We start from the raw sequence: 17,991 nt of genomic DNA, 5'->3' as shown, positions 1-17,991 counted from the left end.
GGGGGGGGCGCGTTTTACGACGGCGGGCGGCGCTTTGCGGCGGCGCTTTGCGGCCTGAAGCCGCATCGCGGTGAGGGCGGCCGGGCAGCGGCTCCCGGAGCGCCCCGGGGGCTGATGCAGAAAATCAACAGGAACGTGGTGCTGGCGCTCCTGTCGCTGACCAGCCTGGTTTTCCTGCTCTTCCAGCTGTGCTATTACAAGTTCTACCTGTCGCAGAAGGTGAGAGAGGGAGCGCGCTGCCCGGCGCCCGGGCTGCCTTTCCCTGCGCAGCGCGTGTGGGCGTCAATCCCGCCCCCGGGATTCCCTGGAGCGGCTCCCAGCGCCTGAGGGGCGGGCGGGGAGCCCGGGCCGGTGTCCGGTGGCGGGGGTACAGTCGGGTTTGAGTTCCCAGCCTGGTATCCAAGTCACTGTGTCAGCCAGGGCCATCGGATTCCTCCCGGAGGGAATGATGCCCTCGCCAGCTTCCAGGGTTTCAACCCTCAGCTCTCGTTTCTCCGTGACTTTTATTGCCACCGAAGTCGCAGCGAGCTCCGTCTGAGGGCTGTGCTGAAGGGAGGCAGCATCTGCTGGGTGCAGGTTTTCCAACACTGCTGTGGCGGAGATAAATCCCAACTCTTTTTGCAGTCGGTTTTGTGACTCAGTGCGCCTAAAGTGCTGCATGTCACAGTTTAAATCCTGCTCTTATGCCTGGAATGCTGTTTGTGACTCTTTTTATACCTAACCTGGAATGACGAGGCGAGTGATTCTCTGCGACAGCAAAGGAAGTGGATGTTACTGTAAATTAAATCCTCTGGAGGTTCTTAATTTACAATTGCAACTCTGATTCGACAAAAGAACTCCCTTTATTTTCACAGAAGAACCGTGCAGGTTTCAAAGCTCCCTGGCTTGTTTTTTGGCTTTTCTTTCCTTATTCAGTGCAGGCAGTGTCAGTGACAGCTGCTGCTGCAAACTTCCACTTCTTTCTCCACGTTCCTGATTTTTAAACAACAAATGAAAAATTCTCCATGCTTTTGAAAAGCCAAAAGCTGCACCAGGAGCTGCCTTGACTCTCTCACGTGAAAATGCTGTCCTTAAAATTAAAATGTCTAGGATTACACCTGGAAAGACAGAGGCACAGTGCCACTGTCCCTGCCTGACAAGGTTTGTCATCCTCCTATTTTACGTTTGCTGGCACGTTGGCTTGGAAACCTGAGGCATCGCCACTCAGTGCTTGCATGTTTGGAGGTCCCTGAGGCTTGGGTTGTCCTTCTAAATATATTTAAGCCACAGCAGTTGTTTATGATTTCACATTCAGCACCGTAGCTGTGTGACCAGGGGCATAACCCCAGCCATAACCATGAAGGGGATAAATGTCCCGGAACGTCATGTTAAAAGAACAAGGATTCAACTGAAACTTTGGGGTTTTTCTCTTCTTTCTCCCTCCCCCTTCCCTTCTTTTTGTTTTGGTGGTTTTTTTTTTTTGATAGAATGGAGCAGCTTTTTCCAAGGCCAGAGGAAGCCAGTCAGGCCAAGACAGCACTAGATGGGTATGTACAGTGTCACTGGCTCATACAGCTCTTCCACAAGTCTCAGAACTCGCTTGGAACTGCAAACTCAAGGTCTGGCTCTCGCTCCTCACTGGGCGCTCTCTGCTTTGAAGGATGAAGAGATACACTTTGTAACTTTGCTCAGCGAAGAGAGTATCAAAACATCAGTGTAAAGTAAAACTGAGAAACAGTTACAGCTTGACAGCCTTTGCCAAGGCAGTGCTCGGATGTGTTGTTAAAGTTTCAGGAAGAAACACTTGTTCTTTCTGAGACAGAAGTGTTGATCCAGGGTTTTGTATCCTTTCAGGCTGGGAGTTGAACAGGTTGGCTGGTTTGCCATGCAGCTTCTTTGTTGTTCTGAGCGTGTCCTGGGTCACACAACCCTCCTTTGCCCACTCCAGGTGTTTCACCTGCTGGTCGCTGTTCTGTTACCTGCTTGTGCTGGTTGTAAAGCTCTTCCCAAGCAGGAAAATGTCACATTTCAGCATTCACCAGCTGCTGCATTCCAGCCCTCATGACCAGTGCTGGGAGTGCTGTTAGGGGCTTGAAATGGGATATTTGTTGTGTCTTGCCTCAGGCTTGCAAGATTGAATGCAACCAAAAACGCCCACCCTGGGGAATCATAAGGTCTCCTATCATATTTGTAGTTGGGATTTGTTTGGAAACAGTTTTACAGAAGACTTTTTGTTAACTGATCTCCCAGTGGAAAAACAGCACAGATGGTTAAGGAGAAGGATGTGCTGGGAGCTGGCTGCCTTTCGGTTTGGATGCAACATGATAATGTTGCTAATTAGCAGAATGGCCATTTAAAGGCCTGGTTTCTGCTGAGCAACAGGGAAGGTGCTCTGGCTAAGAGCTGTCCCTGGGAAAAAATCCAAACCAACTGCTCTGTGGACTGCTTGCTTGTGCCAGGAATGCCTTGCTATTCTTGGAGGTGACACCCCTTGGAGCTGCTACCAGGTGTGAGGTGTCACGGCCACAGGGGGCTTCCAGTCTGTGGGCAGAGCTGTCCTAAAGGTTTAACTTGCTCTTCTGAGGTCATTAGTGATAAAGGATGTGGGATGTGCCATGATCCTGCCACCTACAGCACTTCAGGCTTTCCTTAGAGTCCCTGCAGTGATGTGTCCAAAATACTAAATTTGAACATGTTTCTCTTGGTGACTTAACATCAAGGCCATGTTTTTCTACCATTATTTATGTTTTATTTTTTTTTAAACTTATTTAAGTTTCAGTTGAAAGCATCTGTTTTCCTGGAGTAGTTATGGATTGGGAAGGTGGATACTTTTGCACAGATTTTTTTTTTTTTCCCTGTTCATCATTCTGGTGTGCCAGTTTTAGTCACAGAAGTAAAACAAGCACATCACTCACCTTTCAGCTTCGTGTAGCTAAATCACCATGAGGGTGGCCTTGCATGTGCCTGTACCATGCAGGTAATGCTGCTGCCAAAACTCTGTTGTTGACCCATCCTGTGCTCATGTTTTCACATCTCTCTGAAGCCAGAGCTTTAAAATCATTAAATGAAAATGTTACAGTTGAATAGGTTTAAGTGGCAGGGTGACTGTGGCTGCTGTAAGTGGTTTCTGTGTGCCATGGACACTTAAATGTGCTTGATTAATGTTCTCCACTGAATCAAGTTAATAACCCCTTGCATTAGGCACAGAATATTCTTGCTGCAGCTTTTTTACTGCCCTGGGTAGACCAGAATGCAAATTCTGTGTGGCACTTGCATCCTGCCTTCTCACTCAGCCTCACAACTGTTTGTGGAAGTGAAGTGTACACTCAGAGGATGTATTTTGGCAGATCTGATTTCCTTCTTTCAGTGGGTTGGGGTTTCTTTCTGTCAAGGAGTTTTAATGCAAAGATGGTCTTTCTGTCCTCTGTCAAACAGCACGTGGTTAGGAAGTTCCTAGGATTGATATCCAGTCACAATATTCCAGTGTATTTGATAGATCCTTTGATTCTGGGATTGGTTGATAAAGACATTGAGCAGATCAGAAGCTCTCCTGATGGCCCCAGCCCAGAATGCAAATACTTCTGTGCTCCAAGAGACTTCACTACCTTTGCACTACTAGACAAAACATGGAAACATGATGTAAGTGCAGGTTTTCTGTTCACATTTGTGTATCTCAATGCATTCAGTTGTTCTTTGATGTTGTCACTTAATGCTTGCCTGTTTGTATCTGAATTCATGTGGTGGTAATATTGTAGGCAGAGGAAACTTTCTTTGAAAGTAAGACTTGCCCATTTACTAGACTGGATATGTTAGGAGTAATTTATAGCTGAAACTTTTTAGAAGCTGTCTGCAATATTAAAAAAAACACACTGGTAGTCAGGGGCTATGCCAAAAGGAAAGAAAGAAGGTCTGTTAGAAAGGAAGGAGGAGAACCTGGAGTCTGTAATAAATGTGTTATAAATCTGGAATTTGGGGACTTATCAAGAAGGAAATGCGGTTATTGATGTGACAATTACCATAGTCTATTATTTTACATTTCTTTTAACACATCCTTGTAATTAATACCATTTCACTTAACGTGTTGGTGACAGTTAATGGTGTCTCTGCTTCTCTGTGGTGTCAGGACATTTTTAATGGCTGTGTTAGAAATAGAGGTGTAGCATGTGAGGAATGACAAATTTAAATCCAATATTATTTCATCAATTCAGTGTAGTCTGGGAATATTTATTAGATTAATTTCTACAGACTAAAGGTACCAATGGCAAACAGCTTTTTATTTTTTTTAAATTTTTTTCCTTTTTTTTTTTAATTAGAAAAAGAGAGAGACACTGAAATGATCAGTAACTATTTCACTGAAAAACTTGAGTGTCACTCTGGGCCTGATCAGACAGCTGTTTTACCCATAGGTGTGAAGGAATTCCAGAAACTAAGAGTAAAGTTGTATGGCAGCACACTGAGATAAATCCATGTTCCCATTACTTTGTGTGTCAGTGATAATTTCTGTATCATTCAGGGGAGAAGCTGATATGCTTATACAGAACATTTCAAGGGGGGGGATTTGAGAGGCTCTTCAGATGCTGATTGGTTTGTTTTATTTTTAAATCAGCCCGAATTTAATTCCCTTTGTTTGTAGAAATATGAAAACCTGTTACCTGAAAGCAGTTCTCAGTGTTTGGTGAGATTTTTTATTTGCCCCACAAAAGAAGGTTTTGGTCTAATCATTTTTGTGTTAGTGGTGTTGTTATTCAAGGACTTAGGAACACCAAATTTGGCAGAAGAACAGTTTTAGTGAATAGTTTGAGAGTGCAGAGTAGAGTGCTGTGGCAAGGAGCAAACCTAATCCAAGCATGGCTTACAACATTTGTTTGTTGTTTTATTTTGTAGTTTGAAGGACAAAATTTAAGACAAGGAAAGAAGGTGGTTGGAATTGCTTGTGACTGCTGGTTTTCAAGCTCTTAGAGATTTTTCATTCATTTGTGCTTAAACCTGATTAAAAAATGAAATGGGGAATGGTGTGAGTTAGTAATAAGCATTTAGCTTCCAATTTTGGTTTCTCTAATCTTTAACCTGCTCTCCCTCCTGTCTTCCTCATTTTCAGGTGGGCCTTTTTAGAACTGCTGAGAAGATGGGATTCCAGTGGCTAAAGATTATAAACAAGGACCCCCGCTTGGATGGGATGGATGACCTGTCTGGGATGGAAATTCCCTTGCACTACATATTCAAACTGGCATCCCATGCCATTCACCTGGTGGTCTTCTATGAGAGGAGTGGCAATTTCCTGTGGCACGGTCCCCTGAGACTCAAGCAACACATGGACAGAAAGTTTGTGCCTTTCCGGAAGCTCCACTTCGGTCGCTACCCTGGGGCCTATGAAAAGTGAGCTCACAACAGGGCGAGGAGAAAGCCATCATGGCACTCCCAAAATTACTTCCTCTCTGTGTAGAACTACTCTCTTTCCTGTAGTCAGGTTCTAAAATTCAGCTCAGGTATGAGTCAGACCCCAAAGTGTAGGCTTTGAGAACATAGTTTCTGAGAAAATGAGAAGAATATTAAGACATTTCACACATCAAAATAAATCTGTTTAAATTTTTCCATTAACTTAACCCTGTTCTTTTGTCCCTTTAAAACATGGAATCTATATGAGTTATGTGCCTAGATGTTTGAAGTAAACTGTGTAAACTGTTAAATAATCCCACTTCAATCATTATGAAGGCTGAATAGTTTTTAATTTTTAAAAGCAAATAGCTTCAAAGTTCAGAGTAAAATTTGATTCTAAAGTGCATCCCATACTTAGACAACCAAATAGCCTGAATTTTAAGATGCACTGAACAACATCTCTGAACAAATTCAAGTCAAGAGTCAGTAAAGGAATCAGTGATCTGAAAAACCAACTTGGGGTTTGGAGGTGTAGGAATTATTTTTAAACAAAGTTTTGAAATGTATGGGAAATTTGATGAAGCTCTTGTTGCCTTTTTCATTTATAATTGGTTTTGGCTGTATTTGGACAGAGGAATCACTGCCAGTAGTGCATTGCATTGAGATTACAACCTGAGATAAAGGATAAAGTGCCATGTGGTTTGTAATGGAATTAAATAGGTTAATATATTATCTCTCTTTCCATGCAGGCCAGAACTTCTGCTTGTTTCCATTGATGACTTAAAAGTTCAAATTCCAAAAAATCCAGCCAGTTTTCTAGAGGAGATGTCCCACTCTAGATTTCTTGAATGTAGGTACAGAGAAGCTCGGGCTTTCTTTCAGGTTAGTGGTAACTGGGTGGTGTCTCTGAGATGAAATGTGTGTTTTCACTGATTGACCCAAACCTAAGAACAGTTCACTGGTTTTTTTTGACCTAAATGGGACTGTTCACAAAGCTAAATACAACACTTGATTCTCGTTCCACAGATCTTACTAAGTGGTAATGAAATCAAAACTTTACCTGAAGGTCACGGCCTTTTTTGTTTTTTTTTTTTTACTTGTGAGCACATTTTTTTCCAAGAGGGAACCAACATATCCATGGTTCTAACACAACTTTACCATTAAATGGATCTTATGTAAATAAAACTAACTTGTTTTATTAGATACACAAATAAATCTTGTGTATCTTCATGGCTGAAAATTTTCCTTATGGCAGTCCTCGAAGTTTTGAGAAGTGTTTAATTTTATGTTTTTTGAATCTTGTCCTGCAGTTCCATGTTCCTCATTTGTCTTGTCTTAAATGGTCACATTCCAAAGTGACTGATTTAATTGCTCTGACTGTATAAGCTAATGTTTTCACCACTGTTCAAAGCATTATTTTTAGAATTTTACTACTTGATTTAGCAGACAGAAATGTCTCCACTGCAGTGTGGGGGGCATGTTGTCCTAACTTGGAAAGGACATGAGTTATAAAGTGATCAAGAATTCACAGTTAAGACTACAGAATCAGAGTCAGAATCTGAGCCATCTCTGAGTTCATGGAAGGGGGAAAAAGGGCACTGGAGGCTCCAGTCTTCAGTCACTCAGGTGTTGGAGAAAGGGGGACCCACTCCTGTTCACTCTAGTGGGCTGTAGATCCCTATTTGCCTAGCAGGAGGGTCACAAGGGCATCCATGTGATGTCCCTTCACGTGTGGAAGACAGAAAAAATATAATCTACTTCAGCTTCCAGGCAGAAATCACCACAGGCAGAGAAAATGTGCCCCTAAATGTTTATTGAACTTTGCTGGAGCTTTAACACTGAGACAAGCTGCTGGCACCTGTTTTGGAAAGTTCATTTCGGCTGCTTGTTGCCCAAGAGCTCTTAAAGAAATCCATCACAAAGCCAAGTGGTTTTTTCTTTGTTGGAATTGGTAATGTTTGCTCAGCCTCTCTTGTTGGTTTTGGCTTTGCACGGACGGCAGATCTTGCCACAGTTCTGTCTGGAAGATTTTTGGGTTCACACTTTCTCCTTGGCAGTTCTCCTTAAAACTCAACACCCAATGCTGACACTTGGTGGCGCCAAATAAATTAATCATGGAGTTCTGGAGGTTGGAAACGCCTTGGTGTGCTGGCAAGGGCTGATTCTGTCCCTGTGTTCTCCTTGGACTACAGGAATTGCTGCCTAGTGCTGAGAATCATTGTCTAATACATATTTTCTTATTGTAGTCTACTGTGAATTTTCATTCTGATGGTTAGGAGAAAAAGAAAGGTTGATGATTCAGAGTTTTAATTTCCACTTGTCATTCCAGTGCATGTTTTGAACATGGACTGTGTATGTAAGAACAGATATTTGCCCAGGTGTTAAGTAAATTTTTTAAGGTCATTTCTCCCTAGGATGCTGAAAAAATGAAGGCACAAGTTTGCTTTCTGACAGTAACTTGCTTACTCTTGCCTTCCAGCTGTATCCTGATGATGCCTCTCTTGACGCAGTGGAATTCAGGAAAAAGGCAAAATCTTTGCTTCATCTGGCTGCCCTGACACTGAATAACTTGGGAGTGAAGTTCTGGCTGAGCAGTGGAACATGTCTTGGTAAAAATTTGTGTTGTGTTGCATTTTTAAACTCACCTGAAACTTTAAACACTTGATCTTCCATTGCTTGTGATATCAGCAGAGGCAAAATGTACTGGGTTGGAAGGTAATACCTGTATTGCAATAGTCCTTTTTTCTCCTGAAAATAAGCTTTTTCTTTAGAAACCTGAGCAGCAGAGATGCTGGGCAAATTTCTGGTGAAGCATTTAGTGTTTTTAGCAGTTACCTGTGTTGTGTTCATCCCTGCTAGGAAGTAATCAACAGTTCCCTAATTTGTGTGACTTGGAATTCACTGAAGTGCCAGTTGGAAAATGCAGTGATGAGCACATTGTTCTGCTGTCCAAGTACACTCTAACCCTGTTTTTCTTCCCATGCAATTAGATGCTTTTCACTGACTTCTAAAATACAGTTTACATTAATTTATTTTCTTTCAAAACAAACATTTAATAAAATTACAGTCCATTAAAGTAGGTAATGCAAGTTTTCAGTTCTGCTGAAGGTACAAGTGTCTTATCACTGGTGAGGATTCTTTTGTTTCTGAAACACTTAGTGAAAACTCATGTGTTCACATTTGCCTTGTATTTATTTAATAGTAGGGAATATAATTTTCTGAATGAACAGTTACTAAAAGATGCCTTAATGAAACAGACAAAAGGATGTCCCACTTTGTGTCTTTCTGCTTTGCAGTGGTGATTGAAAGATGATTAACGTCTTGGATGCAGTATAAAACAATAGTTGCAAATCAGAAGCACAGCTGTGGCCCTGTAGCTGTTAACTGCTGATTAGATTTGGACTCACATAAAGAATTTAATATTTTTTTTTTTACAAATGCATTACAAATGCATAGGAAACTGAAGATACATTATCTTTGTTTTCTCTTGCATTCTTGGCTTTCTGAAGGGAGAGAGATGACTACAAGTGCAGTAATACTTGTTTCTTTTGGTGTGGTTCATCCCATACTAAAAAAAGGCAGAAGTCTTGTTTTATTGCCTCAAAAGTCAAAGACTTTTGCCTGGTGATCTAAGGAGATCATTTTCATTTTTTTGTTGCTTTAGTTCTATTAAATTCACGTTCCTGAATTAACTAGTTTGGGATTTTTCTGCTTTATTTTCTTCCCCCTCAGGCTGGTATAGGCAGTGCAATGTCATTCCTCACAGCAAGGATGTGGATTTGGGAATCTTTATAAGGGACTACAAAGCAGATATCATTCCAGCCTTTCAGAAAGCAGGGTTGCCACTGAAGCACAAATTTGGCAAGGTATATAGAAAATGAACATTTTACTTCACGTGTGTGTTTCTGTAGATTTGTAACTTTGACTTCAGTTGAAGAAATGTTTAATATTAAAAATAATGCAGAGTACTGTGTTTTCTTCAGTTAGAATAGAAGTATGTCTGTACTTCTGATGGAAATTAATTTGTTTTCTGCTGACATGTATTTGTATTTTTGTGTGTACATACAGTGTGTATTTTCGGCTTTCAGGTGGAAGACAGCTTGGAACTCTCTTTTCAGGGAGAAGATGATGTGAAACTTGATATTTTTTTCTTCTATGAAGAGGATGACCACATATGGAATGGAGGAACTCAGGCCAAATCGGGCAAGAAATTTAAGTAAGAACTGGATTTGTACCACTAGTAGGAAAGAAATTGAACAAGATAGTGTTTACTGATGGCATTTTGTGTGCTGTTGCCTGGCAAAGCCTGTGCTTTTTGTGGAAATGTGGATGTCAGAGGGGAATCAGTGGAGATTCTGCACTCTGAGACCAGTGAAGCAGAGAGAGAACAGTCCTGTGTCTTTTTAGAAAGTAAATGTCAGATCTCTTGTGAAATCAAAAGCAGGGCTGGCATATCATATATCAAGCAGATCTTATCTGACTGTGACAGGCCCCCAGTTACATAAACACCCAAGATGAGAAAAATCTCTAAAACAGTGTTTATTGCACAATCTAATTTTGTAGTAGAACATTAATCCTTAGGCATCTGTCTTGATGAGGAAGTATTATGGCAAAAAGCCTCAACTCTCCTTGCACAGAAAAGCCCACAATTTGGGATTTTGAGGTAGCAATTTGGAATACTGGGTTGTGACAGCAACACAGACAGTTCCTGAAGGCCTTACTGTTCATGTTCTCAAAATGGAATTTTGAATAGGATCCCATGTTTCTTGTTTCACATCTTTCAGTATTATATCAGCAACGATTTAATAATTTAATTTAATGATTTAATGATTTAATCCAAATCAATTGAGCAAACTGAATGTAGATTTTGATAATTAGATTTATTTCTTTCAATCACATACCTTCACTCAGTAGGCGATTGCTGCAGACTAGTTGAAAACCTTGTAGGCTTCATAGGATTTCATTATCTTTCATATTTTGCCTGAAATGTATGTTTTTTTTATTTAGTGAGCACTGTCATCCAGTTGGAGATAATGTCCAAATCCTTGTCTTAGTTATCTTTGTTCTGAAGTGATAAATAAAGACTGGGAAAGATATTTTGATAACCAGCTTCAAAAAGCACGTTTAGAAATAGAAAAAAGAAAGATCTCTTGGAATATCCCCACAGAAAATGTGCTGTGTAGCAAAGTAATTTTTTTTTAGAAAACAGCAGCAGTTCCAGTTTTCATGTGTGATGCATTCTGAAAAACAAGCTGGCCAATAAATTCCTTTCCTCCTCTTTGTGCTCTTGTTGCATCTACATTGCAGTAGCTGTTTCCATGCCAGTGGAGTTAACACTGCTCCTTCAAAATTCCATCAAACCTTTGATACTTCAGAGATGTTTTTCCCCTAGTTTTTTTATAATGACTGGCCCAAGACATGAGAATAGGGGATGAATGTGACTCTGTGCTGCACTCCAACTTTTGTATTCTTGGGTATTACAGCTCTTTTGGAGCTCCATCTTCCCCAAAACTCTCCTTTTCTTGTAGCCTTGTACTTATTTTTGGTGGTAGCTTGTTAAAAGTTCCAAATGTAGCTTTCTAGTTCAGTAGTGACTTTGTTTAGGCATAGCATCATAAGGAAGCCAAGCCTCTAATTCTGAGCTGGTGTTTCTTAGTTTAAAACACAGAGAAAAGGACCAGGAAAACTTCTTGTTTACCACCATAAAGGCCCTGAGCCATGTCAGAACTGTAGCTGTTCAGAATCCTTAGCCAAGTAATTCCAGTCGTGTGTTATTCCAATTGCATCCTTAAAAAGAGAAAAGAGACACAGCTTTTGTTACTGTGAGATGTGAGACCACTTGGAATGCTTAATCTGACTATGTGCTACACCAGAATGACCCTCAGTTTTGCTTAAACCCTGTCAGAGTTTTGGAGGAAGGCAAAAGTGAGGAGGTCGGTCAGAAGAGAAGTGATTGTTTGCTCATGCTGAATTCTAAATCTACTCTAACAATTTTAAAGAAATTGTAGTGTCAGAAGAGATGTTGTTTGCTACTGGGTCATCACAGAGAAGGGTAGAAGTTCTTTTCTAAGACTAAAAGTGAAAGGTAGAAGGTGTTTTCTTCAGAAAGCTAAATTTTTGCATAGGCATACTTTCTATACATCTAAATTAGAGGGTGGAGAGCTAGAGCATTTCTCATTGAGTCCCTAAAATATTTCTCATAGTCATTTTTAGCCTCTGTTTCCTTGGAGAGCTGATTTCTAACCCTCACAGTCTGGCTGTATGGTTTGCTTTTCCATGTGCAGAAACATTTCCTCAGCTTTCCTGACACAAGCATGTGCATCTTCCTGATACTGTCTGGGAATTGCAGCAATCAAGGCTTTTTCTTTGTTTGCAAATTTAATATTGGACAGTTGCAATCTCCAGCAGGGAATCTGCAAAAACTGAGTCTGGGAATCAAATCCATCCTGTTTGCTTTAGTCCTTAAAGTGAGCTAACTCTGTAGGTTTTTCACAAAGAGGACTTTGTGTAAGAGTTTAGTTCAATCAGCAGCCTCTGGATATATATCCAAAAAATGCTTGATCACTTTGTTCTTTCTCTCCACTTAAGGCACGAAGCACAATTGTTTTATTTTCTCATATTGTTTGCTGAGAGCTTAGAAATGAAATTAACCTACATGCTTGCAAGAAGATGGAGGGGGCAGTTCTAGTTCATCATACAAATGTACAAACCTTTTTTAAAAGGACAGAGTGCTTATGGTTTCATTTTAACCTGTGAAAAAGAATTTTTAAGATCACTTATTTTAAAAATTATTTTTGTGTGGAAGTCTTCAGAACTTCAGAAGTGGGAGTGATCCTCTGCTGGAATAGTGGGTAGACTTTGGTGTTGTTTGACACCTCGACTCTGACACTTGATAGGATGTATTTCTGGTCAAGCTGTGACATTTACCTGTGAACTGCCACTGCTGTAAGCATGCAGTGCTTTCTAAAAGGGGTAACTACTAAATCCCATTTGTAACAGGCAAAGCAGAGGCAGGGACGAACCTATAGGTGGCAGAATAATGTGGATACAAGCAACAAAAGAATTAGGAATGCTCCTTCCTAAGCACATGAAGCAAATGTTCACCAGTTACTGCTGATAACACCCTTGTCCAGTGTGTAAGAGAAAAAACAGTATAAATGTAACACAGACACTTGCTGCAATTGCTTGCTCTCTCCTTGAACTTACTCAGAGGTGCATTCTAGCCTTTTGACAGTGACCATACCCTTTTGTTCTGGCACAGATATCTCTTTCCCAAGTTTACTCTGTGCTGGACTGAATTTGTGGAACTCAAGGTCCACGTGCCCTGCGAAACCCTGCAGTACGTGGAGGCCAACTACGGCCCGGAGTGGAAGGTGCCTGTGAAGACGTGGGACTGGAAGAGCTCACCATTCAACGTGCAGGACAACGGAGTCTGGCCTATTGATGAGTGGGACAATGTCATCCAAATCTACTGACCCCTGTCTGCTGACAGAGCTGTCCCCAGAACTGTCAGTTTGTGATCTCCCAGTGCCCAAAGGCATCGACATCTGTTTCCTTTGCCCCACGTGTTTCCTAAGGAGGCATTTTCCTCCCTTTGCTTAACAGGTGTTTTCTTCACCTTCATTGTGCTTTTTCCACGTGGTTAAAGGAGAAGATGAAAAGCAACTGGAGAGAAGGGAAGCTGAAAGAAAAGCTGTGCAAAAGGAGTAGAGAGGACTGCAGTGGACTTTTGGGCAGTTGACTACTTAAATGTAAACAGTGGCCAGGTGACTTCGACATTCCTGGGATCATCAAGCCTTCAGACTGTTCAATTCTCAAGCTTGAGAGAAGGTTAGGATGGGAAAATCTCAGAGAAGTTCTTCTTTTTTCAAAGGAGATGTGTGACTGTTTAACTTCAAAACACCAGAGTTAGGAGTACCTCAAATGTGCTTGATTTGAGACTGGTACATCCCTACCATGAGCAACGGGTTGCTCTTGGGAGTGGAATGTTTCTGTGGCACAGAACCTGTGTGACCACCTGTTTTACATCCAGGAGGTATGTGGTAATGGTGTAACACTAAGTGAATGGAAGGAGAAACTATTGGCATTGGACATTTTTCAATTTGTCCTTCTTTAAGAATGTGAAGATGCATGCTGCTGGGCTGGCTTCCCCATGAAAAGAAATAAAATTCTGGTTTTAATGTCCCAGTCCTTGTGTTCTCCCTGTAAAATGTTTTACTGGTTTTTAGCAAATTACAGCTATCCCTGCTTTCCTGTAAGTAGATAGAAATGGGGGTTATTCACAGTTTTCTGTTCCACAGAACTCTTTTAAGGGAAAGGAGAAATGTGTACAAATACCAACTGTTCCATCAAATTTGCATCAGCAATCCTGCCAGTCCTCTCAGTTTCAGTTTCTCCTGCCACTGAAACACTGGAGTAAATTTTCAGCTTCTGGCAACAACTTGTCAGGCTGGCTCTTCAATTGGATGGTAACTTTGCTCCGCCTGGTTAAGAAGAGAGAGATGTAAAATCCTGCTAACACCATTCACTTGCTAAAGTAACCATGACATTATAAGGGATAATTTCTCAGGTACAGTTTTTTGTACTTTTTCCTTAAAATGGAAAAAAAAGGTGAATGTCCTTGTGGTTTCCATGTTCTTAAGTCTGTTGTCCTGAACTTCTTGGTGTAATAACATGCAGTAAGCCTGTGAGTTTCTTACGTATGGTAAATGTTTAAGAGCGAAAGAAAAGATGCTCTCAGAAAATTATAATCTGTCAAATTTTTGACTTTGTAGATGAAAAGACTAATGAAAAAAAAATGCATGTCCCTGAAAGGGAGGATGTCTTGAATGGTTGATTATACCTGTAAGGTATTCTTCAGGTTAAAATGTTTTCACTTCAGAAGATACACGTGTATATTTAACACTGATTAAAAGGAGAGTCTAATTTGCAACTTGAGATGCTGTTTCATCCTTTGTTTTGTCATCTTGGGCAGCATTTAACACACTTCATTGCAGTTACCATGACATAATGCATAGAGGAAAATCCTGACATGTTTCTTACTCTGCTTATTGACTGGCTGTCTGAGCATTTATTTTTTAATAAAGATACTTGGATACAATAAAGATACTTGGAATAAAGCAGATGCCCACATGTAGGAGAAAGGATCCTTCAGCTGCACAGAGATTGCACATTGCACATCTCCTGTCACTCTCTTGCAGTTGCTCTGGCCACAAATTTCCTGCTTGGATGTAAATTGGGTGTCCAGGAGTGGTGTCAACGTCATGGAACTGCTGCTCTTTGAGGGCACATCATGAGGCTGAAGCCTTGGCATTCCCACAGAAACAGCCAGATTGAGGTGTGCTTCCTCTTGGGTTATCCTGAAATGGATTCTTAATTCTGGGTTATCTTCTTAACTTGCTAACTGCCTTCATTTTGGAAGTGCTCTGGAGAGGAGGGTAATTCCTAAATTCTCTTAATGGTCTTCAGCAGCCACATGTGAAGTCCCTTGGGGCTTCCTGTAGCAAACAAGGTTTTCATGTTATTTATGTGCAGCTGTTAAAGACAGAAAAGTGATCAAAGCTCCAGAATAACAGCAAGGAAAGACTGAAGAAATAGCACTGCCTGAAGAAAAGGGACCATAAAAGGCCATTTTCAAAAGCCATAAAAGATGGTTACAAGAAAAGGAAGGGATGCTCCTTTCTGTGGGTGGTAGGAAATAGAAGTAAATGGGAGGAATGCAAATTGATCCCCCTGCATAGAAGCTGGAGTGTTTAACATGGAAATGTGTAAAACCTGTGACTTTGGGGGTCTCTGAGAACACATCAGGCAAATGCCAGCCAAGTCTGTGCTGACTGTAGTTAAGGACTGACTGTACTTAATCCTGTCTTCCTGCTGGAGGGAGTTCCTATTTCCCATGATTCTGTAGTATTCCGCAACTTCCTGCTTTCAGAAGGTGGAAATTGGAATAATTGTTTACATATGAGCTCAAGAAAGGATCTATTTCTGTAATCAGACTCTGGAGCTCATGCTAGGAGTGATGCTTTCACAGGAAATGAGAGAAAGCAGCAGCATCCTGAACACTTGAAAAAAAATGTGATTGTTTGCACCAGAAGGGTAAATGCAGCTCTTCCCAAAAGGGTATGTCTGATCCAAACTGGGGCTGCAGAACAATCATGGGATGGACAATGCCTGGCTGCACAGGGCAGGGAGGCTCTGAGGGAGATGCTCACACTTTTCACCTGTCCAGGAGGCATGTTCTGACAGGAGGGCCCATGTCTGTTCTACCACGCTGCTCTTTTAACCTCAAACACAGAAAATGGGCAAAACTGTGCCAATGCAGGCAGGAGAGGACCCTGGAAGTACGGCTGTCTTTCTCTGCTGTCCAGATGAAAAAGTATTAGCTGATCTTGTTATGCCCTTGCTGTTGAAGCAGAGCCTGGGAGATGCTGGTTGCTGGTGTTAAACAACTTGCAGCCTGTGCTGCTTTAGAATTCTCTAGAAGTCTGAAATATGTCACCTCTAGAAAAAACCAGACTCTGCTTTGCACTGCCCACTGTAATTGTGTGTTTTGCACAGATGAAGGAGACATATAACCACACCACAGACGCCTTCCTTCCAAGGGGACTGCCTGTCACAGTGCAGTGGCTCCCAGGGATGTGTTTCTGTCCTTTATTCCTCCCCAGCAGAATTCTCCGAGCTCACACAGCAGTTCAGGAAGCTCATGGCTGCTGCCTTGCTGCTCAGGCTTGTTTCCTTCCTCTTTGTATGTTTCTATCATACTGTGAATTGCAGAACAGAATGAGGGAACTGGAGAAATTATGTGGAAGGACACCAAAGTCTACCTGGCACTTGTGTTCACTGATCTACATCAGCTGTTTTGGTAAAGTGGCACCAGCAGACGATTTGCACCAGCTGATAATCTTTTCTTAATAGCATTGTGTTTCCTCAGCTCAGCCATTTCTGTTCCTTCCACTTCAAACCCAGGATAAGCCAAGTGGCTCTCTTTGACATAAAGCAAATAATTACAGCGCCTTTCACCCATCCACTTCCTGTCAGAAAAGTCAAAACTCTTGAGTAAAGCAGCTTCCACAAGGAGCTACTGTTGAACTGTGTGGCCTCTCTCCCTGAGTTGACAGTAGCCCTTCTTTATCACTGCCATTGTCCAGAGCAGTGTCTCAGGAGCTGGTTGGGGCATTTTCTGTTGAAAAATCTGTGTGTTTGCTCTTTGGGCTCCTGTAATCATCTCACATTGTCAGCATTCAGGCTTGGTTGCCTGCTGGTAACAACCTTTCTCAGCTGCACTGGAAGAGGGATTTCTGAACAAACATGGAAGGGGAGAGAAGATTAAATAGGGAACAGCCTATTGTAAACAGAGGAGCCAGGCCAGGTTGTTGGGTTTTAGGTTGGTATTTGTATCCCTTTTTTTGTGGTTTGTTTTAATTAATTGTTTTGTTTTAGGAAGCCAAGATACATTTGTGTCATGTGGAAAGGGGTCCCTCCGTGACTGGCCAGACATCTGGTGTCTTATTTCCTGGGGAAAAAAAATTTTATTTATTGTCGTGGTTTCAGCTGGGGCAGAGTTAATGTTCTCAGTAGCTGGTGTGTTGCTGTGATTTTGGATTCGGTATGAGAATAAATGTTGATAACACGCCTGTGTTTTAGCTGTTGCTATGTAATTTACACCCTAAATCAAGTAAGTCTCCGTTCCTCCTGATGTACCAGTGGGCAGGTGCATAAGAAGCCGTGGGGGCAGGTGAGCTGAACAATCCAGAATATCCAAAGAACATCATGTTCTCTGTATAAAGTGGGGGGAGCTGGCTGGGAGGGCTGATCACTGCTGGGGGGTGGGATGGGCATCAATTTGTGGGTGGTGAGCAAACTGTGCTGTCCACCACTTTACTTTGGTGTCTGCTCTCTCTCTCATTACTCTTGTTACTATCATTATTGTTGTTATCAGCATTGTTAGTATTTCACTTTGTTTTCACTCACTGAACTGTTCTTATCCCAACCCATGAGTTTTACAGGGTTTTTTCCCCCAATTCTCCTCCCCATCCCTCTGTGGAGGTGAGAAGTTAGCAGATTATACCCCTGTACCTCCCCAGGTAAGCAATGCAGGGGGTTCTCCTGCATTATTTGGAAGAAAATGAGGGTTTTTTTTCTTTGACCATACCTTCTCCAGGGTCTGACATCCTCTGCAATGCAGCCTCCACTCCTCCAAAACAAGGTGTCCTGCTCTGTGCCTGGAAAGAAAAGTGTTTCTGTGACTCAGTCCCAGCAGAGACAGGGAAAAGGATGTCAGGAGGGCTTTTGGCTTGCCTTGGAGGTGTTCTTGGGTGGTGTCCTTTTGCTCTGTGATCCTCATCAATACAAGAGAGTCAAGTAGGTTGGGAAAGACCTCTGGGATCATCGAGTCCATCCTGTGACTGATCACTACTCTGTCAGCCAAAGCAGAGCACTGAGTGCTACCTCCAGCCTTTCCTTAGGCACCTCCAGGGACAGTGACTCCACCACCTCCCTGACATCTACAAATTTATTAATGGTAAACTCAATCCCCTTATCTCCAACACACCTGGACACACAGGAACACCACCAATGAAAGAGATTGGGACCCATCTCCATCAGACTCCTTCCATGTGCTGCCTGCAGCCACCTGTG

At 41.9% G+C, this 17,991-nt stretch overlaps 1 protein-coding gene across 2 annotated transcripts; it reads left to right on the top strand.

The window, feature by feature from the left end:
• The first annotated feature begins 30 nt into the window (after positions 1 to 30).
• Positions 31 to 14,292, top strand: FKTN (fukutin). 2 transcript variants are annotated; one of them, XM_041464579.1, is made up of 9 exons: positions 31 to 219; positions 1,467 to 1,526; positions 3,415 to 3,618; positions 5,078 to 5,355; positions 6,105 to 6,237; positions 7,835 to 7,964; positions 9,088 to 9,221; positions 9,444 to 9,571; positions 12,617 to 14,292. In XM_041464579.1, exons 1-9 carry the CDS (start codon positions 115 to 117, stop codon positions 12,828 to 12,830), a joined length of 1,386 nt encoding a protein of 461 aa, XP_041320513.1. In that variant the 5' UTR covers positions 31 to 114; the 3' UTR covers positions 12,831 to 14,292. The 2 variants fall into 2 exon arrangements, with proteins under 2 accessions (XP_041320513.1, XP_041320514.1); XM_041464580.1 differs by lacking the exon at positions 1,467 to 1,526 and having other exon boundaries at positions 66 to 219.
• Positions 14,293 to 17,991: the final 3,699 nt, after the last annotated feature.

This window comes from Pyrgilauda ruficollis, unplaced genomic scaffold, assembly GCF_017590135.1.
Source record: "Pyrgilauda ruficollis isolate IOZ18807 unplaced genomic scaffold, ASM1759013v1 scaffold180, whole genome shotgun sequence".
In the NCBI taxonomy this organism is placed as follows: domain Eukaryota; kingdom Metazoa; phylum Chordata; class Aves; order Passeriformes; family Passeridae; genus Pyrgilauda; species Pyrgilauda ruficollis.
Note: the sequence above shows the minus strand (reverse complement) of the source record. Positions and strands in the feature narration are given on the sequence as shown.